The 25,934-nt window shown below is 50.5% G+C and overlaps 2 protein-coding genes across 4 annotated transcripts; one reads left to right on the forward strand and one right to left on the reverse strand.

The window, feature by feature from the left end:
* Positions 1 to 56: 56 nt before the first annotated feature.
* Positions 57 to 11,470, forward strand: SMARCB1 (SWI/SNF related, matrix associated, actin dependent regulator of chromatin, subfamily b, member 1). The gene is made up of 10 exons (XM_066199336.1): positions 57 to 255; positions 2,014 to 2,125; positions 2,767 to 2,796; positions 3,288 to 3,417; positions 4,011 to 4,148; positions 4,819 to 4,946; positions 5,448 to 5,614; positions 6,039 to 6,229; positions 10,034 to 10,165; positions 11,102 to 11,470. Exons 1-10 carry the CDS (start codon positions 163 to 165, stop codon positions 11,139 to 11,141), a joined length of 1,161 nt encoding a protein of 386 aa, XP_066055433.1. The 5' UTR covers positions 57 to 162; the 3' UTR covers positions 11,142 to 11,470.
* Positions 11,471 to 13,955: 2,485 nt separating this feature from the next.
* On the reverse strand, positions 13,956 to 18,702 carry DERL3 (derlin 3). Of its 3 annotated transcripts, none has more exons than XM_066199339.1 (7): positions 18,587 to 18,702; positions 18,409 to 18,471; positions 17,695 to 17,768; positions 17,129 to 17,222; positions 15,601 to 15,796; positions 15,095 to 15,185; positions 13,956 to 14,568 (listed from the first exon to the last, which is right to left on the reverse strand). In XM_066199339.1, exons 1-7 carry the CDS (start codon positions 18,674 to 18,676, stop codon positions 14,454 to 14,456), a joined length of 723 nt encoding a protein of 240 aa, XP_066055436.1. In that variant the 5' UTR covers positions 18,677 to 18,702; the 3' UTR covers positions 13,956 to 14,453. The 3 variants fall into 3 exon arrangements, with proteins under 3 accessions (XP_066055436.1, XP_066055435.1, XP_066055434.1); XM_066199338.1 differs by having other exon boundaries at positions 18,584 to 18,702; XM_066199337.1 differs by having other exon boundaries at positions 18,409 to 18,474; positions 18,584 to 18,702.
* Between the last annotated feature and the right edge of the window lie 7,232 nt (positions 18,703 to 25,934).

Genomic DNA, 25,934 nt, shown 5'->3' on the forward strand with positions numbered 1-25,934 from the left:
CCGTCCGGCCGTGCCTCCCTGGCCCCTCCCGCCGCATGCGCGCAGCGGGCCCGCACCAGGCCCGCACCAGGCCCGGCGCCGCCCGTTGTCGCCGCCGCCGCCGCCGCCGCCGCCGGGCCGCGCTCCGCGCTCTGGGCGCCGCCGCCCCCGCCCGCCGCCGCGATGATGATGATGGCGCTGAGCAAGACCTTCGGGCAGAAGCCCGTCAAGTTCCAGCTGGAGGAGGACGGCGAGTTCTACATGATCGGCTCCGAGGTGCGGCCCGAGCGGGAGCCGGGCCCGGGCCGGGCCGGGGGACACAGGGAACGGGCCGGGGGACACAGGGAACGGGCCGGGGGACACAGGGAACGGGCCGGGGGACACAGGGAACGGGCCGGGGGTTACAGGGGCCGGGCCGGGGGACACAGGGAACGGGCCGGGGGACACAGGGAACGGGCCGGGGGTTACAGGGGCCGGGCCGGGGGACACGGGGGCCGGGCCGGGGGACACAGGGAACGGGCCGGGGGTTACAGGGGCCGGGCCGGGCCGGGGGCTGCGGGAGGCTGCGCTCAGGGCCGGCAAGGGGCGGAGGAGAACCCGGCGCGGGGGGAGCGGCCTTACGGTCCCCTCAGCCCCCGGTGGGCGCTGCCCGAGCCGTGCCGGGGACGGGCGGGATCAGGGCTGCCCTAAGGGCGGCCCCTGGGACCCGCGCGGGTGTGTGGGGACCGGATCATCGCCCGGTCGGAGCCTGAGGCCCCGCTCCCGATCACCGAGATTTCCTGCACGCGGTTGTTTGAGGGGTTCGGGTTATTTCACGTGCTGCGAGGCAGCGAATCCGCCACCTGGACCTTTGGGCTCGGGAACAGCACCAAAATCGGGCGGGGCAGCTCCTTCTGCCTTGTGCAGGGTGGTCGGCAAACACCGGCGGGCAGTTCGAGCACCCCGGTGTCTGTGCTGACACGCTGTTGTCCCGTGCTGAGAGGGCGTTGAGCCTCCCTGACGAAGAGCCTTATTCAAGCAAGAAACACCGGCCCTTTAGCACCAGGGAAACGGGAAAAAATGTTATAGCCCCCAGCTTGATGCAGAAAAGGGACTATTGGCTAAGCTTAACTGCCAGCTCTATAGGTTGAGCAGGGACTAAACACCCCCAGCTCATGTGAAGTGTAGAGTTTGAAAGCAAACTGTAACTGCAGTCAGCTGAGCTGTGAGATTGCTATGTCAGGTACATGGAGAAGGAAAAGGGTTGTCTTTTTTTATCTACCATTAATTTCTGTGTGTGGCTGAGTACTGTAGGGTGAAAGATACAGCTAAAAACTGAGATCAAAAAAGAGTCTTCTCAAACAAGGAATAGAAGTCTTGTTGTATGGCAGTCTGCCAGTGTCCTGTCAGTCTAAAAATTTGATTTCAGAGTCTAGAAATAGTTGTTCAGCGAGGCCTGCTTTAGCCTTCAGCACAGGTGAGGATCTTATGCCAGGAAGAACAGAACTGCTTTACAGGTGGTAAGTAAATCTGAAGGAGGACTATTGGCTGCAATCACATTTTTGATGTTCAAAGGGTTTAATACAAAATACAAGTCTCTGGGTGTTTGCTGTAGTCAAATAATGTCTAGATGACAGGGAGGTTCAAAGTAAAAATAATGTGTCAGAGAGCTGGGTATCTGGTTTAGTTATATTCTAACTGAGCATTGCACATTGATGTGGAAACTGAAGTAAAGAAGGGGTAGGTGGTTCAAAAATGCATGCAGATGAATTGAGTGTTTTCCTATTAAGTTTCCTATTATCAGTGGATGGGAGGTTTTTTTGGATCTAGTGAAATAAGACAGCACCACTGAAATAAGTGCTGAGAAAAATTTTGTTTTCTGTATTGCCAGAAAAATCGCCGTGCTATTTGATGCCAAGCACAGCACAAAAACCCAGCAAAAACACCCTCTTGAGAGGTCCTTCTTATCATTAAAAAGAGTTGAATTTCTTCCAGCTTCTGCTCAAACTCTCTTAAATGGAATACCAGGCCACATCTCCACTTGTCTCCTTGCAGGTGGGGAACTACCTGCGTATGTTTCGGGGCTCCCTGTACAAGAGGTACCCCTCGCTCTGGAGGCGCCTGGCCACGGTGGAGGAGAGGAAGAAGATTGTGGCCTCTTCACATGGTGAGAAGATGAGTAAACATTCCCAGTAATGTTTATGGAAAACTTTGCCCTGAGAAACTGTTCCTGGCGATTCAGAAGCTTGTGCACCTTGAGGGCTGTGTGAATCACTTCAGATTGCCCCAGTGATGGAGCACCCTGCAGCGGTGGCACTGGTGGCTCCTGGCTCAGCCTGGCAACAAATATCACCTGATCAAAAACGTTCTGAAATGGAAACATCCATCATGGAGTTCCTGGGGTTGGCTACATTCATCACAAAGCAAAAGCCACATCTCCAAATCAATGTAATATTTCAGAACAGATTTTTTGTAGACTAAGAGGGGTGTCTTTGTCTCTTTTGTTAAATAGGCAGGAGTGCTGCAAGGTTGTCCCATTGAAGATGTGCATCTTTGCTTAACTTTGCTTCTTGCAGGGACTGGGTGTTTGTGCTTGCCAGAGTTTGTGGTGTGTTGCTAGTGATGTAACTACAGGGACGATATTGGTTTTTTGAGGGACTAATAGCAAGCAGTTAAATTTCTTAGCAATGTGATTTCTTGTATGTTCTGTAGACTAAAGCATAATAAAAATAATGGTTTACTCTGGGCTTATGTCTCGTTCGTCCAAGTATCCTGCTGACCTCTTGCTTTCTTTTTTCCCCCCAACAGAAAATCAGCGGTCTCACAGTCCCCGAAGATGTAAGTATCATCTGTGTGATGTTCTTAGCTGTGCTAGAGGAAGAATGTCCACTGTGACCTTTGGTGCTATTACAATAATATTAATGTCTAATCCTCTTCCTCTGATCTCTCCTTGTGGTCTCCCTAATTGTGCCTCCTGATCCCAGGCCTAACTCTTCTTTCTCAGACCCTTAGCAGGACTCTCCAGTGCAGGTGGGCTCTGTCATTCAGCAGGAGCTGTCCCGAGGTTTCTCCCCCTTTCCCAAGTCCTAACACCTTTTCTATCGATCATCTATAGAGATGCATCTCTATTTCCGACCTTTCAGTCCACTGAGGGCTGATTGTTTTCTGGGCCTTGTAGATATCTACAAGAAGAGGAAGCCCAAGGGACACTTGTATCTCTGTGTTAGTCCCTCCTGCAGTGACAGGGCTTGTCACTATGTAGCCTGTTCACGCTACAGTGCTCTGTAGCGCTTTGCCCTGGTAATTATTGGCATCTTTCCTGGTAATAGATCATGGCTATACAACATTAGCCACTAGCGTGACGCTGCTAAAGGCCTCTGAAGTGGAAGAGATCTTGGATGGAAATGATGAGAAGTACAAGGCAGTGTCTATCAGCACAGAACCTCCTACCTACCTCAGGTAACCAGCGTCGGGGAGGGCCGAGCTCAGAATGGAGCTGCTGGGAAGATGTCAGCTTGGGCAGGTAGCACGAGGAATTGCACAAGCCCAGGCCCTTGTGCAGGGGTTGTTTGCCAGTCTGCATTAAGTATTTGCAGTGCCGGGCAAATCTGGGGATCTCCAGAGTGTAAGGATTGGGTTACTGTCCACGTAAAACAGGAAGAAAAATCTAAGTGTTTGATGATACAACTTTTGCAATTACTGCATTCCATCTGCAACAGATGTTTTACAGAACGCTCTCTGGACATACTGCCTTCTGGAGACCTTGCATTTCTCAGCAGTCCTTTTGTAAAGTATAGACAGAAAATCCAAATATGAATCTAGTATTTATAAAGGTGCACCTGGATCCATATCTGATGGATGTTTGCAAGCTGGGGAGTGGCCTTCTGAGAGGCTGGTGTGGAACAGGAGTTCCTGGTGGAACACTAATGTTGGTGGTTCTAGAATAAAACAGCAGGAACTCGTAATAGCACTTAAAAGTTTAAAATGACACCATTCCTTCAGCAGCAGCAGTGGTGCTGAGGGCCTGCAGGTTAACATCCAGCCTCTTTCAGAGAACAGAAGGCAAAGAGGAACAACCAGTGGGTGCCGACCCTGCCCAACAGCTCCCATCACCTGGACGCAGTGCCGTGCTCCACAACCATCAACAGGAACCGCATGGGCAGGGACAAGAAGAGAACATTCCCTCTGTGGTAAGACAGCTTCCTGCTTCTGGAAAGTGGGAATAGTTACTGAAATGACACACTGCCAGGGTAGTACTGATGAGTTCATGTAATGTTGTGATTCATCCCCAGCTGACAAATGACCTACAGATCATGAACGTTGAGGTTAAATTGTGTGTCTTGAGGCTCTGTGTTACAGTAGCCATCCATGGCTCAGAACGGTGGCTTTCCTTTTGTCAGGAAAATGGTTTATTCTTTTCCTGATGAGTTCCTTCTACTGCCTGCTGATTTGCTGAGCAGTTGTCATTTGAGAAGCCTGCAGACCCACTTTGTGAAGGACAGGCTGCTTCTCGCTGACATGTACCAGTAACTTTGATCTAGTTTATTATGAGTGGGAAACTCAGCTGAAGCTCATGACTAATGTTTTTTCCATTGTGAAACTTCAGGCAACCAAGATAAATCTAATCCTAGAAAACTTCCTTGGTTTATTTGCAGGAATGTGTTATGATAAATGTAATAAAAGGTGATAAACTGGTATTAGTTGCCAGAGCCCTGTAAGCTTGCACTGAAGAGTCTGCCTACAGACAGACTGGGGAGTTGGAGTGTGGGGATTGCTTCCAGCAAATGTTGCCTTCCCTCTATGGATGCCAGATGTGTCATGTGCTCATTGCTTATACTGTGTTGTTGCTCTCCACTGTAGCTTTGATGACCATGACCCAGCAGTGATCCATGAGAATGCATCCCAGCCAGAGGTTCTGGTTCCAATCAGGCTTGATATGGAAATTGATGGGCAGAAACTCCGAGATGCATTTACGTGGAACATGAATGGTATGTAGCAAGGAGAGTTTCCTGAGGCTGGAGAGGTAAAGTTGTGTCCATCACCAAATGTCATTGTCCCATACAGACAAAGCTTTAAAGCTCTCCCACTTTGGACTGTATTCAGTGCTTGCATTCTTAGCAAATGCTCTGTCATTTCCATGGGGTGCAGTCATTCCTGGACACGTGTAGTCTGAAGAGTTTAACTGGCAGATTTTCCTGAGCCAGTTCATCAGCTCAGTGGTCTGAGGGTACTCTGTTAGCTGAGGTTATTGGCTGTGGCTTTCTGTGGCCACGCTGTCTGGATGCCATGGAGCAGGTAAAGGAAGGTGTAGGCCCCTGCATCAGTGTATCTGCCCTTACAGACCTGGTACAAAACACCCTCTTAAAAGCAAAAGGTAACGCATTTGGGATTCCCTTTGTCGCCTCGCCCTGTGGGATTTTGTGTGTTCTGTAAGTGGCAGACATTAATTTCTAAGGAAGTTTACAGTGTTCATTCTTTTTCTGCAACAGAAAAGCTGATGACCCCAGAAATGTTCTCTGAGATTCTTTGTGATGACCTGGATTTGAATCCTCTGACCTTTGTCCCTGCTATTGCATCTGCCATCCGACAGCAGATCGAGTCGTACCCGACTGACAGCATCCTGGAGGATCAGTCAGACCAACGAGTTATTATTAAGGTAAGACAGGAAGGCAGTAGAATGAGAGCTGAGCCATTTGGGTTTCTCTAGTTATGTTATGGGGTACTAAGAGTACAAAAGCTTCCCTCAGAGCAAAGGAGCTCTTAATACCAACCAGATTCGCCTTTGTCCTTTGTATTGAGAACAGAACCAAGGTGACAGATGATTAAACATCTATGTGCCCAGCCTCTGAGATGATGAAATAGTTCAGTTAAAGCATTGCCATCTTCCTTTGGAAGAGCTGAACCTTGGTGAGCAATGCTGAGTTGTCTTTGTGCCACTGAAATTAAGAATTCAGTTAAGGAATTCTGCAGATGAACTAGGAGTTACTGCTCTCTTCAGCCTCTGTCTCGTCACTTCAGTTACCTTGGACAAACCTTTGTGAAAGTGGAAACAAATAACCTGCTTCTTCCCTTATCTCCAGCTGAACATCCATGTAGGAAACATCTCCCTGGTAGACCAGTTTGAGTGGGACATGTCAGAGAAGGAGAACTCCCCAGAGAAGTTTGCCTTGAAGCTGTGCTCAGAGCTTGGCCTGGGCGGGGAGTTTGTCACCACTATTGCCTACAGCATCCGGGGGCAGCTGAGCTGGCACCAGAAGACCTATGCCTTCAGGTACTGAACTGCCACCTCCTTCTCTGCCTCTGGGCTGTGTTTGTGCTTCATGGGCATTTGCATCAGTGGATCTTAAAACAGCTGACCTGATGCAGAAGGTTTTGTTTGAAGTTAGTCCTTATGGCTTGCACCCATTCTGTACGTCTTAACAATTTTTTGTGCTTGTGCCTAAATATTGTTTCCTGTTGGGTCTAATACATTTCAGGACCCAATATTGATGAAATGTCAGCTTCTGCTAACAGAATTAATTAACAGGAATAGTCCCTCTTCTAATGTAAGGTCATGATGAGCCCCAGATACATTTTTTTGTTTTGTTGGCTTTGCCTAACATGGGCCATCCAATGTTTCAAGCGTTGTTTTTTTGATCTTGGAGTGATGAAAACTGTACCTCTCTACTCAGGCTGATGTTAGAGGTGGGTTGATCATAGACCCTTCTCACAGCTGGAATACAGCATTGCCAGGTTTGATTAGTCATCTTTGTAATTTGTCTCCTAAATGGCTTCCAGTTGTGCTGTGCAGCGTTCTGTGGTGAGTTCCTGCACTGATGTTATCCACAGCACAGTGCTGAGTCTGCAGCTCTGACAGTCCTTTAATGTACACTCTGAGGTTTTGTGACCTCGGGTCATGGTGACAGTCAAGGAAGTTTAAGAGTTCAGCAAATGCTGTATTTGCAGAGGAGGGAATGGTACTGTTGACACCAGTTTTGTAGGGGTCAGTTCAAGGAAGCAGCACAGGGAAACGTGCCTGGCCCTGTCCTACCTCAGGCAGAGGGCAGGGAGTACTGGGAGTGGGAGTAAGCAAAGAGGAGCTGGAGACTGTGGGGAAGCTGGCTACTGCTGGGGAGCTCTGCTCCATCTTCCTGCTCCATCTGAAGGTTTCCTGTCTGATCAGCCTTCTGTGAGAAACAGACACTGATCTGCTCTGGCCTAGTTGCTCTTGCACTGGTCTCACTCTGCTTCCTCTGGGTACAGTTTTTATCCTGCCAGTCTTTCACAGCAACTGCCTGGTTCTAAAGTGATCCCCAGAGTGATTCATATCATAAAATGGAAAGGGACCCTTTAGCACATGTGAATTAAACTCTGAATTAAATTGTCAGATGGTGTGTCCGTCCTGCTGATGTCCCGTGGAAGGTGGTTTCTACCTTTCCCTCCACAACTTTGGACTGATACTTGCAGTTTTGGCTTGGGTCTACATCCAGCAACACCACCACCACCACCAAAGCAGTGGGTGGGTATTGCTGAGAAGTGATGAGAACTTGCAGGGTGGTGGATGAGAACCTGATCCGTGCTGTCCTGCAGCACTGTCAGCATGGTGGCCTGCAGTGAAGTCTCTGTCCCTCCTTCCTGTGCTTCTCAGCGGATTGCAGATATCCAAGAAAGTAATCCATGGCAGTGTTGACTCTTGGGAGTGAGAGTGGGGTTCATTTCTCCTTTTGCTTCTGCTCTGTGGCTGGAACTTGCAGTAAATAAAGTTTTGGTCAGTACTGCCCAGCTCCTGTTAACGCCAGCTTCACACTATTCTCTCTAAAAACATATGTTGGGCCATGGTACTTCCTGTACGTGGCTGCTTCCTGTTAGGGGTATGTCAAACAGGCAGATTTCAGGCCTTCTTCAGACTGTGGCAGTACTGCAGGAAGGAGAACAAAAAAACTAAAAAAGGAGCCCCAACAGAACAAAGTACATAAACATGAGCTGTTCAGAGAGAAAAAAACACCTAATTGAAACCTCGTTGTTTTTTTTTTTTTTTTTTGTCATAGTACAAACACGTCCTCCTCTTCCCTCTTTTCTTCTAGCAAAGGAGTATTTTGAAACCTTACAGTGATTAATGATATTTGGGTTCTGTGGTTGGTTAGTTCCTGAATTTCCAAACCGCAGGAGTGGTGCTTGCTCCAGCATCATTCCACTGATGTAGGAAAAGGGTCTGCTTTAGATGTATCAAAAGAACCTTAATATCTCAAGGGATTGGGGGTTTGAGAAGTCATGTGTCTCTTAATCATCTGAGGGAGAGGTGAAACTGTCTTTCAGTTGATGAAAGCCAGGGCACTTTTTTCAGCTGAGCTGCTCCTTACAAAACAAGGAAAGCCAGTGGATGGGCAGGCCTGGAGGCAGAGGTAGCTGCTGCCTGGGGGATTTTCAGTGTGTGCTCTGATATTCCCTCCTGCATGCTGAGTGTTTCTGGTGGCAGCTCACAGCACCTCAGCCAGTTTTGCCTTTGAGACCTGCGTGATGGCACGGGTTCTCCCACACACCAAACCCACGTGCCTGAGGAGTCACCTTTCCAAAAGACGACGTCTCCCTGCTTTGTTGGCGTGCCCCTGCCACTACTGCCAGAGGCCAGGAGCCTGAGCACAGAGCTCCTTGCACTTCTGGGATGCCTGCAGCTGACTGCTCTTCAGCCATTCTGGCAGCAGCACTTTCCTCCTCATCAGGAAAAGCAGTGGAGGAGTTGTCTTACTGTAGAGGTTGGGAGATGAGGAAGGATTTTTCAGTTTCTCTCTGATTCTTTGTTAAAGAAATGTGGTATCTGAGTTGCCTTGCAGTTAGGTTGTGCATGAGTCCAGCTTTCCATCCCCCATTTAATTCAGTGAATGCTCAGTGTTAAACATAGTGAGGTAGAGATCATGCTCTCACAAAACCCCAGCTGATATCTGATTTTGCCTGGAATGTGTGACATTCTAGGACTAAGCTGAAATTCCTGGGTTTGAGTGTTGTTTAGTGGATGTCAGCAGTACTGGAAGTAGATTTAATTAAAGCTTCCTCCTCGGATCAGATACCAAAGGCTCTGGTTTAATTTTTCATGGTAGCATTACTTTGAAGACTTGTTCTTTTAGATTGTTAGCTTTGATGCAGATGTTGCTTGTTCCCATGATGATTAGCATTTGAGTTCTTTCCTGAGGGAATGAGAGGGCTGCCTGTGAGTGCTGAAATCCTGTGTAGGGGTGCACGTCCCTGGGGAGGGGGCCGGATGTGTGTGCACATCTGTCCCAGGGCTCCTCTGACACACACACTTCTGCAGCTCAGGCTGAGCCACTTTTGAGAATTCAAAGCAAACATTTACATTCCAAGGCTCCTCTATATTTATGCTGGGCTTCCGGCTCCACTGTCAATATTTGGGAAACTACTCTTGGTCAATTCCTGTTGACTTTTACTGAAAAGCAGCTAGTGAAGCAGTAAATATTTTTGTGCATGTGGTAATACAGCTGGTCAGGGCAGAGGAATCTCTGAGGAACAGATCTTGTGATTTGGGGCACAGCCTGGTGTTTCGTTAGCCACAGCTTCTGGTTGCAACAGCAGGTCCTAAAAGACTGCTCTTCCTAGTGTCATGCTCCCAAGAAAGGCAGACTTTGCCGGGGAAGAGCTGTCAGGGGTGTGCTAGGCAAACTACAGCTAGGAGGTCAGAGCTGCAGAACAGCAGGGCTGGGCAGGGAGCCCTGGGAACAGTCCCAGCTCCAGGGCTGCACTGGGAGAGGAGCTCCCAGGACTAATGGACGGCGATGAGCTGTGCCTTTTGGGGTTGAACCCTGCCAGCCAGGGATGTAACAGCCTGTGTGGGGAAGAATTTCAGGTCCAGCACTAATCCCTTTCCAGTGGTGGCTGGACATGGGTGTAGCTGCTTTCCAGAAACTTCAGGTTCCCCGAGGGTGTAACCAGGAGCGTGTGGTGAACTTCAGGGAACCAGACTGTGCTTAGTGGGGCAAAGAAGGAATGATGCCGTAGATGATGCCGTGTTGTCCCTGTGCTGGTGAGCCAGGGGAGTGCTCTGGGCCCACTGATAGCTGTTGCTCTGTTGCCCTGTGCCCTGCAGCGAGAACCCCCTGCCCACCGTGGAGATCGCAATCCGCAACACGGGGGACGCTGACCAGTGGTGCCCGCTCCTGGAAACCCTCACGGACGCCGAGATGGAGAAGAAGATCAGAGACCAGGACAGAAACACAAGGTACTGCCACTACTTTGGACACTTCTCTTGGCCTGTCCCTTGACTGAAGTTCCAAGCTTTGATGTTTCTTTCCCTACTGAGAGCCAACTGGCAGGATGTCAGCCTTGCTCACAACAGAAACTTTAGCTTCAGGGTATTCAACTGTTACCATCTTCCTCCACAAACATTGAAATGTCTATTTTACCATCTCCTACTTGCAGCAGTTTCCTTTTTATTTTAACCCACTTTTTTTTCTTGTCCTTGTGGTCATTTCTTGTCCAGGGGAGTTGTTTGTATAGGAAGGCATGAATCAAACATATTGGAGTTTCATGCACTGTCATGCTCCCTCAGAATCCTGCCACAAAGCTTCCTTCTATGTAGTGTAAAGTTCAATTTGATGTAGCAGTGGGCAAGCTCCCAGCTCTAGCCTGACTGATGCCAACCTGTTTGCCAGCACGGGGAGCACTGTGTGGTTCCAGGAGAAGCTCTGCCCACCAGAGACCTGCTAAGTGATGTTTGACAAGCAGTTGAGAGTTTACACCTCCTTGATGAAATTCTTCCTGGCAGATATAAATGAATGGCTGGCATCTCTTCAAAAGATGCATTGTGGAAACAGTAAATATACTGGCTCAGCTCTTTCCCAGGACATTTTTTTAGCTGCTGATTTAACAGTAGCACAGTCATTTTGTGCATTACTATGGCTGACCGAAGAGTTTACAGTAGCAGTTGGTTCAATCCAAGTTAATGAACAAAAGTGCCCTAACAGCTGTTAGTGAAAGTAGTGTCTTTGCCTTATCAACGGGCATACTCAGGTGACTGAGGAGTTCTGTCTAGGAATAAACCTGTCTACAAAGCTGTGGCAGCCTCCCCAAAAGCCTTGGTTTTGGTAAGACCTCCCATGACTGTAACATGCACTTACTGTACTTCTCTCTCTCTCTTTCTCTCTCCCTCCCTCAGGCGCATGAGACGTTTGGCCAACACTGCTCCAGCCTGGTAACCTTCCTGTTGTGACACTGGTGCTCTTCCTACAGACTTTATCCCTATTCCTCTCCCCAAAATGGATCTAGAATTGGCAGGGGTCTTTCTGTCTCTGAAGGGGACACACATTCCACTTGCCATGAGTTCCCAGTACTGCTGACTTCTGCCCCCACCCCCTCCACCCAAAGCCACGTACCAAGAACGCTGCGTGGGCAGCGTGACCTAGCTGAGATCTGTGGCAGGTGTTGGAGCCCTCTTTTACCTGTGTGTGCACAGTGTAAAGATTCTTTTGTATAGGTGCAACATGCACTGTTAGGACAACTTTTTAAATAAAAGGAATGCATACAATGTAGGTTGAGTTCAGTAAGTTTGAATGAGCAGTGAATGTCACTGTGTTTTGTGCTATTCTGGTAACTGAGCACTCCCAGGGCCTAATATTAATGCTTTTGGGTGTAGTGCTGAACACTCACATGCATTCAGTTTTCCTGGGTGCTTTACTTCAACAGGTAAAACACCCTAAAACCTTTTGGTGCAAGGGGAAAGTGAGAAAGAGACTTGGAACTAGAAGCAGCAAACAGTTCTCTAAGGAGTGGTCTGTTACCAGACTTGGCACAGTCTGTAATGAACCTGGGGAGGTGTTCAGCTGGTTTACTCAACAAGGTAGAACAGTTCAACTGAAATCACAGACTTAAGAGCCATTTCTGTCAGATGTCAGCCTGGTGTGTGGTGAACCCTTTTTTTTTTTTTTTTTTTTTTTTTTTGTGAAGATTGTATCTGGAAAACAGCACAGTCTCTGCGCTGGTAGAGCAGGTAAAGCCTCCAGTGACTGGGACTGAAGGTTCTCTGCAGCCAGTGCCTTTGCTGTGGTCTCTGTCAGCACACAGCACTGCCAGCTGCAGTGCACAGAGCACTCAAAGCAAAGTGGGTGTCATGAACGCACCTGGCACTGCAGGGTCAGGACTTTGCAACCCCAGAAACAACCTGTCTTTCTCTAGGGAGTCTGAAAACAAAATTCATTGGAGTAAGTTCTAGAGAAGAATCCAAGCTTGCTTACCAACTAATTAGAATCCATCTTGCTGTTGAGGTGCCCCATCTCTTTGACAGCGTTCCTACCATTCACTGCCAGAACTGATGAGTGTTGCAAGCAAGGCAGATTTTGCTGGCAGCCTGACAGTTATGTTCAGGCCTTTATGATAAAGCCATAGGTTTTATGATCCTTGCTGATCCACCCACCCTGCTAGCACAGTCAAAAAACACTTTCTGACCTTAATTTATCTTGTTTAGACTTGAGTAATAACAGAGATAGTTCTGATTCCTGGGTGGGAGGGAACTTTTTCCAGATGTTAGTCTGCAGAAACCAAAAACTTGCAATTTAGTGATAATATTATTCAGCCTTATCCTAGGCTCCTGTACCAGAGTGGTACTCCAGGCATTACTTTGTATTAGTGAGGTTGAAAGGTTATTTGAGCAAGTAAGACAAAACCTGGGATGCTGCTGCATCTTAACCTCCCATCTAAAACGTGTTTTGGCTCATGGACATAAAAACTCCCAGCCTTCTTGAGAACACTTCAGCCTTCCTTTGTTATATGACCAGGGACTTCTGCCAGCAGCCTCTTCAGGGAATTCAACTAAAATATGTGTGAAACTGCTGTAGCCTTAAATTATCATCTGTAGTGCAGTTTAATTGCTGTGAAGTTTGTGATTACTAATCCTCGAGTTCACCATGAGGTACAGGCACACAAGGACTGCAGCGCTTCTCAAGGCCAGAGAGGCTGTACAAATTGTCTCTCAAAGCAGGACAGTTGAGGGACCAAGTCCAGAAAAAGGCAACTTCATCCAGCTTTCTTTATGCAGCACTAGGACTACTGGGGAACAGCCAGGAGCAGCTTTCTTGCTCTACAATCACAATTCCTTGGGTTAATTTGGCACCCTACCTAAAAGCACAGCCCAACTTTTACATTTCAAAGCCCCATCTCAGGCAATTTAAAGCAGAACATCTGCAGACTTCAAAGACAAACTCCTCCTAGGGACTGAAACCCCAGCTCTGTTATCATTAGGTCATGAGCACCCAGCAAGTACTTGAGTCTGACACTGCTTAGCCTGAGTACCACTGAACAAATCACCACCTGTACAGGCCTCTCATCCTCTTTGTGGAGGGAAGCATAAGTGCAGCAAAAGAGCTTGTTCCAACTAGGTTTGATTTTTGTTAAGGTGTTTTATTGGAAGAGCACAGGGGAGGGGGAGTGGGTGTGTGTGGGGGTTTGTGTGTGTGATTAATCAGGTGCAGGTTACTCACATTTCATAGTTTGGTGGTGGTTTGCAAGTTTGAGCAGCCGGCACTGTAATGAGCGAGCTGTTGTAAGAACCAGTGTGTGCAGACTGGAAGGCTTTGAGGTCAGGTACAAGCACAGCGTGTGCTGGATTAGCGAGAATGATCAGATCCATTTCGTACAGGTGTCAGGGTAGGGATGAGCTTGTTTAGTTTTCCCCTGAAACTCAGATGTTTAAGTTTCAGAACTAAAAAATTCAACCAGAGTGGAATTTACACTGCAGGTGCAGACAGTCTATTACCAGTGTCAAGTGCTGCTTCCAGCCACTGGATCAAGTGTCCACCTCAGTCCCTTTGTCCTTTCCCAGGCACCCCTTTACCCAATTAGATATCCCCCACACTCCTCATGCTCTGCAGCCCTGCTGAGAGGAGAGGGAAAGGACGTCTTCCAGCTAGCCTGGACTTTGCTTTGCCCACCAGAAAAGGAAATCCCAAACCTGGTAGTTTTGAGCCAAATTCCTGATGAATTGCTGCCTCTGCCCCTGGCAGAAATGGACACACAACTGAAAAATAAAGACTTTAATGTAAAGACTCTTTGGAAACAACCACCAGAAAAGGAGTGGGGGACATAAAGGAAAGAAAGAGGCTGAGCTGCATTCTACCATGGTACAGAACTACTTCACTGAAAGCCCACACAGAGGTTTCACAACAGTGAGGGCCAGGTGCATTAGTCTTTGTACAGAGGGCAAGAGTGACCCGGCACACAGTAAGTCATTAACAGCAGCAGGAGGAGGAACTTTTGATACTTATTCCACACCAACTAACTGAGGAGCTGTCACAGCTTCAGCCCCTGTCCCTAGAACGCCTCTGTAAGCATTCAGGAGTTCTTGTGTGCAGAGCTCTGTGGATCCACTTTGTACAAGGGGAAGATGGGTTACCCACACAAACAGCGACACACGACACATCGGAATGGCAACTGGTGTTATTCCAGTAGGATCTCTGGGCCACAGCAAAAGTCCAGCCAGAAGAGAGGGATCCGGCCACATGAAGAAGTCCCCCATGTTACTGTGGATGCTGCTGCTCGTTCTGGTCATGGTCTCTAGGCTGCTGTTCTGGACGATCCTCAGGGAGAGGGTTGTAATTGGGATCCTCTTCAGGTGTGTCAAAAACCATCTTCCTGGCAAGGGACACGCCCATCCCACCAGGCAGGCAGGTTAGGGAACTGAGCTGAGGAAGGATGAGAAGCCCCCAGCCCTCCTAGGAACACCCTGGCCCTCTGTGGGGCTTGGCTGGCAGCCACAGCCACGGGCCCACTGCACCATCAACAACCATTCCTTTGCTCAGCTCATACACAGTGGTGACAGGACCTCCTTCCTTGATCACTGGGTCAGATTTGATTGTCAGTGCACAAAGCAGAACATAATCTGCTTTCTTAAACTACAAAAATATATCAGAAAAAAGCCCTGCCTCCACCTGGCATTTCCACAAGCACTAAGCAGACTCTAGTTCTAGTAGCAAAGCTGAAGGCAGCAGCAGCTCTGTGGGCCCTGTACACGTGTACATAATGTGCAAATAATGCAGCAAGGGCACGATCTGTGGAGCTGAGGTGCTGTCAGCAGGCAGTTGCCTCTTACAGTTTTCTAGGGAAGTGATCAGGTTGAGAAAGCCCACAGTAAAGCCCAGAAAGAATCTGCTTTACTTACAGAAAGCTAGGGGTTAACAGCAACTTCTTTCCTCCAGGCTGATTGGGGAAAACATCTTCCAAGAAATAATAGATATGACCCACTGCAATCCCTGGGGAGAGATGCCACCAAGGTCAGGCACAGCTGTGACTCTTTTGCCAGCTGAGCCAGAGCTGCTGGGCAGAACTAAGAATCCCTCCTGAGCCAGGGATGCTGCACTTCCCTGTGATCAGCACACAGGGAGCCCGTTAGCCTGAGGGCAGCATTGCACACCCAGGAGAACAGACAACAGAGCGTCAGGCAGAGCTCACCAGGCCCAGCTTCTGCCCCTGGGAAAGACACACCAAAAAGCAGGTCAAAGCAAAAGCCCAGCCACCCAGAAACCCAGCCAGCTCACTTTAGGAAACCCAACATCTTAGGTCTGGTGGAACCAGGAGAAGGTGCCAGTGTCCCTGCAGCACCTATGAGGACTGAGCACTGTGGCTGCAAGGTGTCCTTGTTCCCATCGCCCACCAGCTCTGACTTACCCAGCAAATCGATGATGATGGAATTGCCCAGGAGCAGAGAGAATCCCATCAGGACCCAGGGCAGGAAGGGCGCTTGGAAGTTAAGAAGCCCAAAAAAGTTCATGCGGATGTAAGGGTTCCTGCGGCTCCATACGTACACCAGCATGATGGTGAAAGCCTGGCCCAGGAAAAACAGGCTGGCAAAGAGTCCAAACAGCTGCGAACTACCGAGTCAAGGAAAAGCCCACCCACCCTGTGCACCACCTCCAGGCAGCACAGGGTGCTTTGGGACAGGAAACCCAAACTAGATCACAGCGTTCTGAGACACTGCCCATGTCACCAAGCCTTTCCTGGCTGAGATATACTGACCACCACTGTCCCCATACACATCTCCCTCCATGCCACCCCAGAACAAGACACTCCGGAGCACACATGCAGGTTGCTCACTCCTTAAGCTGATGTCTACAACCACCGGAGACCAGAGAGCTCTACAGTCACCTTTGCAAAATGAACATCAAAATGACCTTTGAAGAAGGGCTTTCAGAGTCTTACAGCACTTGGGACAGTGGCATATCTAAACAACCAGCTCACATCCAGTATCTGCCCTCTACAGAAGAAGTTCAGCAGCGAGATAGCTCTTGGAATTCAAAGTCCTCTTCTTCAGAGCACAAGGAGACAGAGAGAGGCAAAAATTTCCCCTGCCCTTGTTGTAGTTGGACTCCAAATCCACCTCTGGCCAAGCACGTGGCTGCTGCAGCCACCTGGATTCTAATGGCTCACACAGTTTCATGCAGAGCCCTGCGGGGACAGCAGTGCTCTGAGCCATCTGCATAAGACAGCAGAAGATATCCAGAGGTGGCTTATGCTTGGGAGGGAAATAAATGTCACCATCAGATCCCTGTGTCGTGAAAAGAACTTAAGCTGTGTGATGGTACCTCCAGCTACTGACAGGCTGCAAGCTCTCATCTCACACTGCCTGACGTGCTGACAAGGGAGTATGCGGGAACCCACCCCTTGTCCTCATGGCTCCACGTCCCTGCCTTTGTCCTGAGCCAGCCTCACGCAATCACAGCCACGCTGCCCTCACCAGAGCTCAGCCAGTGGCCCTGTCACAGCTGGACAGGTTCTTGCAGCAGAACACGTGGCCTCCTTTCAGGCTGAGCTGAACACTCGGCCACGTGTCCTCTTCAGGGACGAGGCAGCCCAGCCCCTTGCCGGGGGCATCAGCACTTCTGCAGACAGCAGCACAGTCACAGGCAGCTTTTCTCTTTGAGCACACTGGATGAGGCACAGGCCAAGCTGTGCCAGAGAGCCAGACGCTGCCCTTGCACCACATGCTCAGCAGAGCTCTCCCCGGCCACGGGGCATGGGCCTGGGGCACAGGCCCCTCTGCCCTGAGGTACCAGGAAGGTTCATAAACCGGCTGTGCAGCTCAGCACGAGGCACCTGCTCCACAGCACAGCCAGGACACAGGGGCAGCAGACAAGCCCCACACTGTGCACAGCATCTCAGGAGACACCAACGAGCCTCAAGCTGCTCCAAAGGATACTGTCATGAGAAAGCCTCCAAAGAGGAACATGAAGACAAAGTCAGCCGTCCTTCCACGGAAGGAGCCTTCTTCTAGCATGCGGCAGTACCTGTACCTGAGAGCAGAAGGGAGGGGTTGCAGTAAAGGAAATTAACAGCTGGCCACCCTGTGCCCCACAGCAGGCCTTCCCAGGAAACAAGCTGCCGCAAGCTACTGCATCCCAGGAAGCTCAGCCAGGTGTGCGAGCCCAGAGCAAAACAGTGCCAACTTCACCTCACACCGCTGCCCCCAAGGAAAGAAAGAGGCACCTGCTGTGCTTCAGCCAGAGCTCACCCCAGGAATGGGCAGTGCTGTCCAGCAAGAGCCACAGCAGCAGCACTGCCAGCTTCCCTTGTGGCAGGGTTGGCCCCGCAGCAAGCACAGGTGGAGGGGCACGAGGGTCATGGCTTCAACTGAAAAGAGCCAAGGGGAGAACCCACAGCCCTAGAGTGCTGCCAAGGCAAGCCATGCTGGGGAGGAAGAGGGATGGGGGCAGTTGCATCTAAGCCAAAGTGGGAGCAGAGAACTTCACTGAGACCAAAGGATACAGAAATATCATGTTGAAAAAGAAACTGAATCCCAGGGGACCGAAAAAGAGGAAGTTGGTGATCAGCCTCCATATCTGAAAGAGAAGAAAGAGGAGAGAGAAAAGGAGGTGGACAGAGGTGTCTCCCCACCACATGTAGAGCAGCCCATCACACTGTCCACAGGGAATGCTCAGTCATGCACCTGATCCTTCAGAACTACCCCAGGACACCAGACAACTGCTCCACCCTCTAGTGGCACCTCCTGACATGATACTCAGATCCATCAGAGTATCTCACCTTTCCAGGAATGGAAAAGAAGATTTCTCTACTTTTCCGGAGAGGACAAACAGCCACAATTCAGCACCCAGAGCCAAATCAATTACTTTTCGAGCCTCTCTACAAGAAAGCCCCCTCCAACCAGCCCAACAGCAGCTGCCACACGCGGCGTAACAGAGAAGGGAGGGATGGGGTTTGAGGCGAGGAAAAAGGAGAATGCCAAGATGGTGTGTGGCAGGGAAAGGCTGGAAGGAGCTCTCCCCACGCAGGTGCCGTGACACGAAGGGACGCTGTGTCGAGGACCCCGCTGGCAGCACTCGGGGGCGGCTGGAGGAGCGACAGGAGCCCCTCGGGATGACACAGCACTGCCCGGGCAGCGGGACACGCCGGGCCCACGCCGACACACCCACCCCGCGCCGCGAGGAGGCACGGGGGCCCAAACCCCGGGCGAGGCCTCACCTGGAACTTCCTGAAGATGAGGTCGGGGTTGAAGTACAGCTGGAAGGGGGTGATGAACTCCAGCTGCTGTGGGAGACAGGCAGAGCAGCTGCCATCACCCGCTGCCCTCGGCCAGCCCCGGCTCCCGCCCCGCGGCCCCCCGGGGCCCCGGCCCCCCGCCCCGGCCCCCGCTCACCACGGCGGCGGTGGTGAGCACGCAGGCGGTGGTGTAGGCGCGGGTCACGGCCGGCATGCCCAGGTACTCCTGCGCGAAGCCCTGGTACGCCATGGCCGCGCCGCTCCGCCCGCCCGACGCGGCGCCTTTAACGCCCCCCCACCGCGCCGCCTCACGCCCCGCCCCCGCGGGGAGCGCCCGGCCAATCCCCGAGCGACAGGCGGCGCGCGCCGGCCAATGGGAGCGCGCCTCATGGCCCCGGCCCGCGGCCGCCGCCAACCCGGAGCGGCCCCGCCCCGCGGCCGTGGCAGAGGCGGCGCCGGGGGCGGGCGGGGCGGCGGAGCGGCCGGGCTGGGCCGGCACGGCACGGCACGGCACGGCGCGGCACGGCACGGCACGGCACGGCACGGCACGGCGGGCGCTGGGACAGCGACAGCGACATGCCCGGCCTGGGGAGCCTCCGCCCGGCTCCTGCCGCGGCCGAGGGAGCCGCGGTGTGCGCTCAGCCGCGGCCCCGCAGTGTCCCCCGAGGGCCGGGGGCTGTCACCGCGGTGTTCCCCGCGCGGGCTCGGAGGGACGGGAGCCCGCCGCCAGGAAAAGGGCGGCGGTGCCGCTGCCTGAGCCCGGGTGTGCTGCCGGTGGCTTCGCTGGTCTGAAGGGTCTTGTGTTCACTAAGGCACAAAGGGCTTGCTTGGGGTTTTCGGCCACTGCTGCCGGAAGCTCTGCCGCCTCCTGGATGGAGCAGTGAGGCGCTTCCCCGAGCTGTGCGGGGTCGCCCCGCGCTGTCAAGGTCGCGCAAGGTCTCCGGAGTCTCCAGGAACCGTGCGGTGCCGCCGGGTGCTGAGGGCGGCCCGGGGAGCGGCGGCAGCGCTCGCGTTCCGCCCTCCGGAGGGAGCAGAGCCCGCGTGTCGCACAGACAGCGCTCCTGGAAACCGGAGCTGTCAAGGGCTCCAGAAACCCGGCACCCTTCACCCTGCTGCTGGCTGCGCCCTCCAGACCCGTCTGCCCTGCTCAGCAGTCGGCTCTAATGTTACAGCCACCCTGGGATCAGATGAGGAATGGGCCTGGTGTTGGGTTTGCGCTGGAGAGGGCTAAGCTGTCATCAGAGCCTTAATGAGTCCTGAGATTTCCCTTTAAACCCGCAGTTAATGGGAAATGAAATTACCCAGGGGGGAAGGGAGGCTTTGTGTCCTCCACCCTGACTGCCCTTGGATGAAATACAAAACCCAGATGAAGATGACGGACGTGAGGTTAAAGGAACATAACGGGAGAGAGGGGAGAAGACGAGACCGGTGGGGTCTGTCAGAGCAGAGAATGGGCTCCTGAGTGCCCCGGGCTCACTGAGAGCACCTCTGGTGTGCCTGGGGGAGAAGAGGGAGCTGCATTAGGGCTCCTGGGGATGGAGCTGAGTGAGGAACTTGGACCCCAAACTGCAGCTCTGGCAGGAGGCTTGGCTGTGTGGGCACAGGCTTGTGGTGGGAGCTGGGATGGATGTGAGAGCTCTGACAGTTGAGAAGAGCTGAGCTTGCAGGGAAATTCATCTTGCCGGGAGCTCTGCAAAGGGCTGCCCTTATTCATGTGGCTGGCTCAGCCCAAATGCTGTGCTGCTCCAGCTCAGCCCTCCAGCAGGCCACAGAGCTCCCAACCCAGCAGAATGGGCAGCTGAGTTGAAGAACTGAGAGTCCATAAATGAACAATAAATGAAATAAATGAATAAGTATCCTGTTCCTTTGGGTGGGGAATTAGAGGTTTCCTATCTGCTCTTGCTGCCTGTGGACACCAGACAGAAGCTGAATTCAAGCACCGTGATTCCTGCTCCTTCCGGTTTTGAACCAAGGCTGGGAGATGAATATTGGGAACCTCTCTTCTGGAAGGAGGCCCTCACTAGCTCCACAGAGATAAGAATCCAAATAATCAATCCCGTTTACTCTCTGAAAGACTGTGCAAATGAAACATTGCATAAAATCTAAAAAACAACAACAAAAAATAATAATCACTTTCTCAATCCCTTTCCTTCCCTTTTTTTAGCCAAAACTGGAGAACTCCACTTGTCCAGGCTTCTACTTAAGGCCTCTTTTCTAGGGTTTATGGGGGAAGGAGGAGAAGTGATGAAATGCATCAGGAAGCTCACCAGCTCCCACTGGGAGAGGCCAAACAAATCTCAGTGTCACCCTGAGTTCCCAGGCTGCTTCCTGCCCATGATCTCGCTCCCTTCGGAGCTCAGCCAAGCTGACTTCGTGCACTGCAGTACACCCAGGGCAGCTTTAGTCTTTGTTACAATCTGTGTCACATTTTATGGGGTTTTGGATATATGGCCTTCCACAAGTTCCCATCAGCCCAGCCACGTATTTGGGTTCACGCACACACCTTCGTTGTGAGGATGACATGTGGCCTTTTATAAAATCATAAAATCTAAATAAAAACCTGGAATAAAAACAAAGCCATACTCTGTCTCAGCTGCAAGAAGGTAAGAGGGACTGCCAGAAAAATGCTGCCCAGGAGTTTTCTCACTGATCTGCTGCTGCCTTGTCCTACCCCTGGCTGGGGACTCGGAGCAGTGCAGCACAGTGATGTGCCATTGCTTCCTGCCCTCTGCCGGGCTCCCCTTCCTTTTGGGATCAGTTCAATTGCTGTCAATGTGCAGTATCAGCTTCAAAACCCAAGATGTCAGAAACTCAAAGTTTCCATACAAATATGTGTGATGCCCAGACTTCAGTCCATTTTGGACAGACTTTGAAAAAGATCTCTGTCTGCACACTCTTGGAGCAGCCAGAGGACCTAATTAGAAGGATTCCCACCTTCGCACAAATCCTTCAAAGGAAGAACTGAAACATGATGGTATCTCTTTGCCAGACAATATTTACCCATTGTGCATCTGCAGGCTCAGTGATACTAACCTGCAGCACAAATCCAACAACTTCCTGTCTCAGTTTCTGCAAACCAAAACTGCGGAGTTAGAAAACAGAGAAAAATGCTATTAACTCTCCCCATGAGTTAAACAGCACATAAACCTCAAGAAGGCACATAAGCAAAGATAAATGGGCTGTTGCAGCAGTCATCTCTTTTGTTTGTAGTAAATTATTGTGTGTAATTCATGTTTCCTGTCCATAAATACCAGAGGAACTTGAAGACATGGAATCCATTCTAGTTCAGTAAAGACAAAAACAACTCCTTTTGAGCCCATCTGGAACTTGTTTTTATCATAATTGTTTTGGGCTCAGTAACGAGTTCAAGACCTAACTGCCGTCTCTAATTGTTTCAAGAATAAACAGCTGCTTTGTTTAAAGGCGGCAGCTCCCTTTTGCCCAGCACAGCAGTCCCGGGGTCGCAGGATGAAAGGAGCTGTGCCGTGTCAGCACAGCCCCTAACGAGCGCTGGCGCCCTTGGCAGGGCGCTCACCCCGCCCGCAGCTGACGGGGCAGGAAAACTGCCCCAGGCACGCACTTGTGAGTGCCCAGCCGGTGACATGTGCCCTCTGCTCTTCAACACCCTGGGCATTTCCTTTGTAACTTCACCTGATGATGTTTTGCATCTTGTCCTGCTGTGACGAGTCATACCTGGCCTGGCGATGCGCAGGCATCTCCTCCAGCTGGGCTGTCGGGGACTCGGGGGAGAGTGTTCACTCCCTGGCCACATAACCCCAAGCCCCTCGCTTGGGGTAATGCTCCACCCCTCTTCTTAAAGTCCCAAATCTTTCCTTCATCTGAAAACAAAGATACCCCCACACCCACTCTGAGAGGCTCTCCCTACCAGGGAATGAGATCTTATCTCAGGCCAGTTGTGCTCAAGGTCTCGCCCACGGTGCTCCCCAGGACATGCCATGCCTGAGCCCCTGGTAGCCTTGGTGTAGAAGAGGTCTCTACATGCCTGATGCCCTGGCACTAGGAACCAGAAGTGAGCCAGACCAGCCAGGAGAACCTTTCTGGAAGGTTATTTCAGCTCCCAAACTGAGTCCTCAGTGGCAATGGACAAGAGGTGCCAAGAGCTCCGCGAACCCGCTGCGCATGGATAAGCTGTGTAATCATAACTGCTTGAGGCACTTGAAATGTTTACTTTTCCATGTATAATAGCCATATATTAATTCTTACTCCTTCAATGAAGGATTTCTTGTTCCACATCAGCAAACTCTGGAGTGTGATGGCTAAAGTCAGGAGAAAGTGAATCATACAGAATTGGATGGAGTTTTAAATTTGTTTGTTTGTTAGAAAGAAACTAAAGATAGCACTTAGAGTTCAACCCTCCAAGGTCATGTGGTTTGCACAGGGTTTGCTGTAAATCACAGCTAATGTTATTTTTATTTCCTATGGGTTTTAGTTCAAAAATACAGCTTTTTGTCTGGCATATCATGAGAAAGATCTCATTTAAATTTCCTTAAGCAGAGCCTCATCACATATCCAAATAAAGCACCTCTTCCAAAACAGTTTCTGATCATGAGTTGAAGACATCAAACAAGAAGATGTCTGTCTCTTTGCACAGTTATTTTTCTCCAGTGTTTAATAATTCCTGTTAAATTCTTCTGCCTTGTGATCTGTCCCCTACACCACAGGTCACCTCCCACAGCTGGGAATATCCTTCAGGGGCCTTTATTTTGTAACATCCATTTCCTAAGCACTGTGGCCAAATCAACAAGAGAAATGGAAAACAATGCTTGTGTCTTATAAAAAGGGGTCTATGCTCAGCTCACAATAGCAGCACGTCAGCTGAGCATGCTGTCAGCTGCTGGAGACCCCTGCAAGGAGTCAGAAAAGGTATTTGTACTTTGGCTTTCACCAGAGGCAGGACTATGTGTCCCAGCCCAGCTGCCTCTCAATAAGCCAGGGCACAGCTCTAATCAAAAGCTCTGTCTGAAGGGACTGTTAAATAAGAAAGCTGGTTGACTCTGACACTCTGACACTGCTGCACACATTTTCCTCTCCTCTGATGGGAACATTCAGCAACATTTGATGCCATTTGGTAGACTCTAAATGCTCTTCTCTCACACGTAGAAGCAGAGTTTTTGTTCAGGCAAGGACTTTGTTCCCTCTGGCCTTGAGGTCACTCAATTCAAACTGCCTGTATCAGTGTCTGATACAGAGATGGAAGGAAAAAAATTAGTTCAGGCACAGCATGCCCTAAAGCTCACAATGGACTGAAAAAAAAGGTATTTCCATTATTTTTAGGATTCTGAGTTTTCTCAGTTTTCCCAGAGAAGCTCTAGTGCTTATCAGGTGGAGGAGAAGGCAGACTGCTGATCCAACACACAGAACATACAGCTGTTCTTCTGGAATCCAAAAATCCCTGCTAGCAAAGGAAAGCAGCGAGTTCCCTTGGCTGTCTCAGCCCTCGTGTCCTCAAAGGACTCAGCTCCCATGGATCTCCACTGCTCTGGAAAGTGTCCCAGAGACTCTGTGTGGTAGCAGAAGCTATGTCAGCATTGGGTCCCTGCCCTGAGAAACCTCTGTGATGAAGCTCATTTCCTGAAGTGTCTTGAACTTACATAAATTGTGGGGTTTTTATAAAGAACATTAGTGGACTGCTGGAACTGAGAATAATGGCGTCACAGCAGGGCACTCATTTCCTACAAAGAAATATCCCTTTCAACAACTAAGTTGCATAAACATTGCTTTCACCATGAAATCAGCAAACCTGCTGCATGTTTCTTGAGACAGCTGCTTGTTTGCTGATATTATTATTTGTTTTCTGTAGGTTGAGTGAGTTCTGCAAGACTCAGGACAAGGAAACAGAGGCATTTTGTATCTTACAGTGATGGTCCTTACAGGAAAGTGAGAAGGGATTGCAGAAATAGGCTAGAGCTTGGGAAAATCAACAACCAGCCAGGGAGCTGCTCCAAATCTCTTCTGCAATTTACAGTGTAGCGTTTGTAGGGAGAATTCATCCGGTAGATCCAAGCCTCACAGATGGAAATGGGGCCCCTTTTCTCCCCTTGAAGTTGGTCCAGATGATTCTGGTGTAAAAACACACTAAAACATTGGAACCTCTCAGTTCGTGACAGATCAAAGAGCATGTGTTGATGGTCTTTCCTAATAGCAGGATTACCACTTATTCCTGCAGTCAGATAACTGCAGGCAGAGACTGCCATCACGTTCTCCAAATACCTCCTCTCCCATGCTCATGGCATCATATTTCACCCTGATTATGACAGGTTTGAGTTCAGTGAGAGAGTATTTGAAGGAAGAGGGTGGTGGGTCCCTGCAGTACTGCTGGAAACCTGCCGGGTTTATGTGAAGGCTTCCAGCACCGGGAGTCTGAGCAACTGCAGAGCAGTGGTTACACCCCGGTGACAGACCCTGACCCCGGGGATTTCTCATTGACAGCTGTGACTCTGAAACTCTGACAACAAGGATGAAGCATCGGGAAAGCTGGGGGTTTTGAGGTGCAGCAAAAAGCCAGTTAGAAACACAACCGGTGTTAACATCTCTCAGCACCAAAGCACGAATAATATAGATGCTGTGTAGACGAAAAAAAATCTACCCTTTAACTCCTCATCAAGGCAGCTGTCTCTCGAAAAGATAGAGAAAAACTTCCTGTAACTCCCAGCTAGCCAGCTGCACAGAGATCTCGCCACAGCAGCATCCTGTTTGTGCCCCCTCTGGAACAGGGAGGCTCGTGAACAGCCCGTGCCGCGTTCCCCATCAACAGGACTCCCCTCGCCTCTGGCATGTGGCACAAGCTCAGAGCAGACAGCTACGAGGAAACTGGAGCTTTCCTTTTTGAATGAATTACTGGTGTTGATATATGCTGCCTGAACAACCCATCAGTGCCGGGTGACGGGTACACTGACGTCTGTTTCGCAGTTAAGGAGTTATTGTTTGGGAAGCTGTTGGAAGCGTTCACCCAACCCCTGCCACATGCCACAGGCAGCACAGTGCTGGCATGTTGGATTCGGAGCCTAATACAGCAAATTTTGTACTTCTCCTGCCACTTAGTGGCTGCAGCTGATGCAGCACCACAGCCCTGGCTACACGTTCACCAAAGAATACCTCTGTGATGTGGGGCAGGTTCATAGTTCTGTTCCGGTGCAGTAAAACCTGAATAGGGGCAAAGAGGCACTTAAAAACATTCCACTTATTTCAAACTCTCTGAAATCCGTCAGGGCCCTCACACATCTCACTCTGCAGCATGAAAGGATGTTAAAAGGATGATAATTCCTGAGGGCCAGATGTTTTGCGAAGCAGCAGCTTTAATGTTACTGCTGGCAGGGCCTCCATCTCCATCTCAGGGATTCATAAGGATTGGCCATTTCCCACTGCCAGGGAGCGCCTTTCTGTTCTGTAGAAAGAAGCAAGGCTGGCCCTGCTGTCTTCTGTACCTGACAGGATCCAGTGCTCCGAGTGTGGCTGTTTGCCCTGTGCCAGGCTGTGGAGGGGAAACA

This window comes from Chamaea fasciata, unplaced genomic scaffold (genome assembly GCF_029207755.1).
Source record: "Chamaea fasciata isolate MVZ Bird 193981 ecotype frontalis unplaced genomic scaffold, bChaFas1.0.hap1 SCAF_18, whole genome shotgun sequence".
Classification (NCBI taxonomy): domain Eukaryota; kingdom Metazoa; phylum Chordata; class Aves; order Passeriformes; family Sylviidae; genus Chamaea; species Chamaea fasciata.

Bases quoted from the DNA above. Each gene is read 5' to 3' on its own strand.
- SMARCB1 (XM_066199336.1), top strand. From the start codon at position 163: ATGATGATGATGGCGCTGAGCAAGACCTTCGGGCAGAAGCCCGTCAAG. The intron at 256-2,013 runs GTGCGGCCCGAG...GTCTCCTTGCAG, and splicing joins TCTACATGATCGGCTCCGAG to GTGGGGAACTACCTGCGTAT. The intron at 3,418-4,010 runs GTAACCAGCGTC...AGCCTCTTTCAG, and splicing joins GAACCTCCTACCTACCTCAG to AGAACAGAAGGCAAAGAGGA.
- DERL3 (XM_066199337.1), bottom strand. From the start codon at position 18,676: ATGGCGTACCAGGGCTTCGCGCAGGAGTACCTGGGCATGCCGGCCGTG. The intron at 18,475-18,583 runs GTGAGCGGGGGC...TGTCTCCCACAG, and splicing joins TGCTCACCACCGCCGCCGTG to CAGCTGGAGTTCATCACCCC. The intron at 15,186-15,600 runs GTAAGTCAGAGC...ATCTCTCCCCAG, and splicing joins CATCATCATCGATTTGCTGG to GGATTGCAGTGGGTCATATC.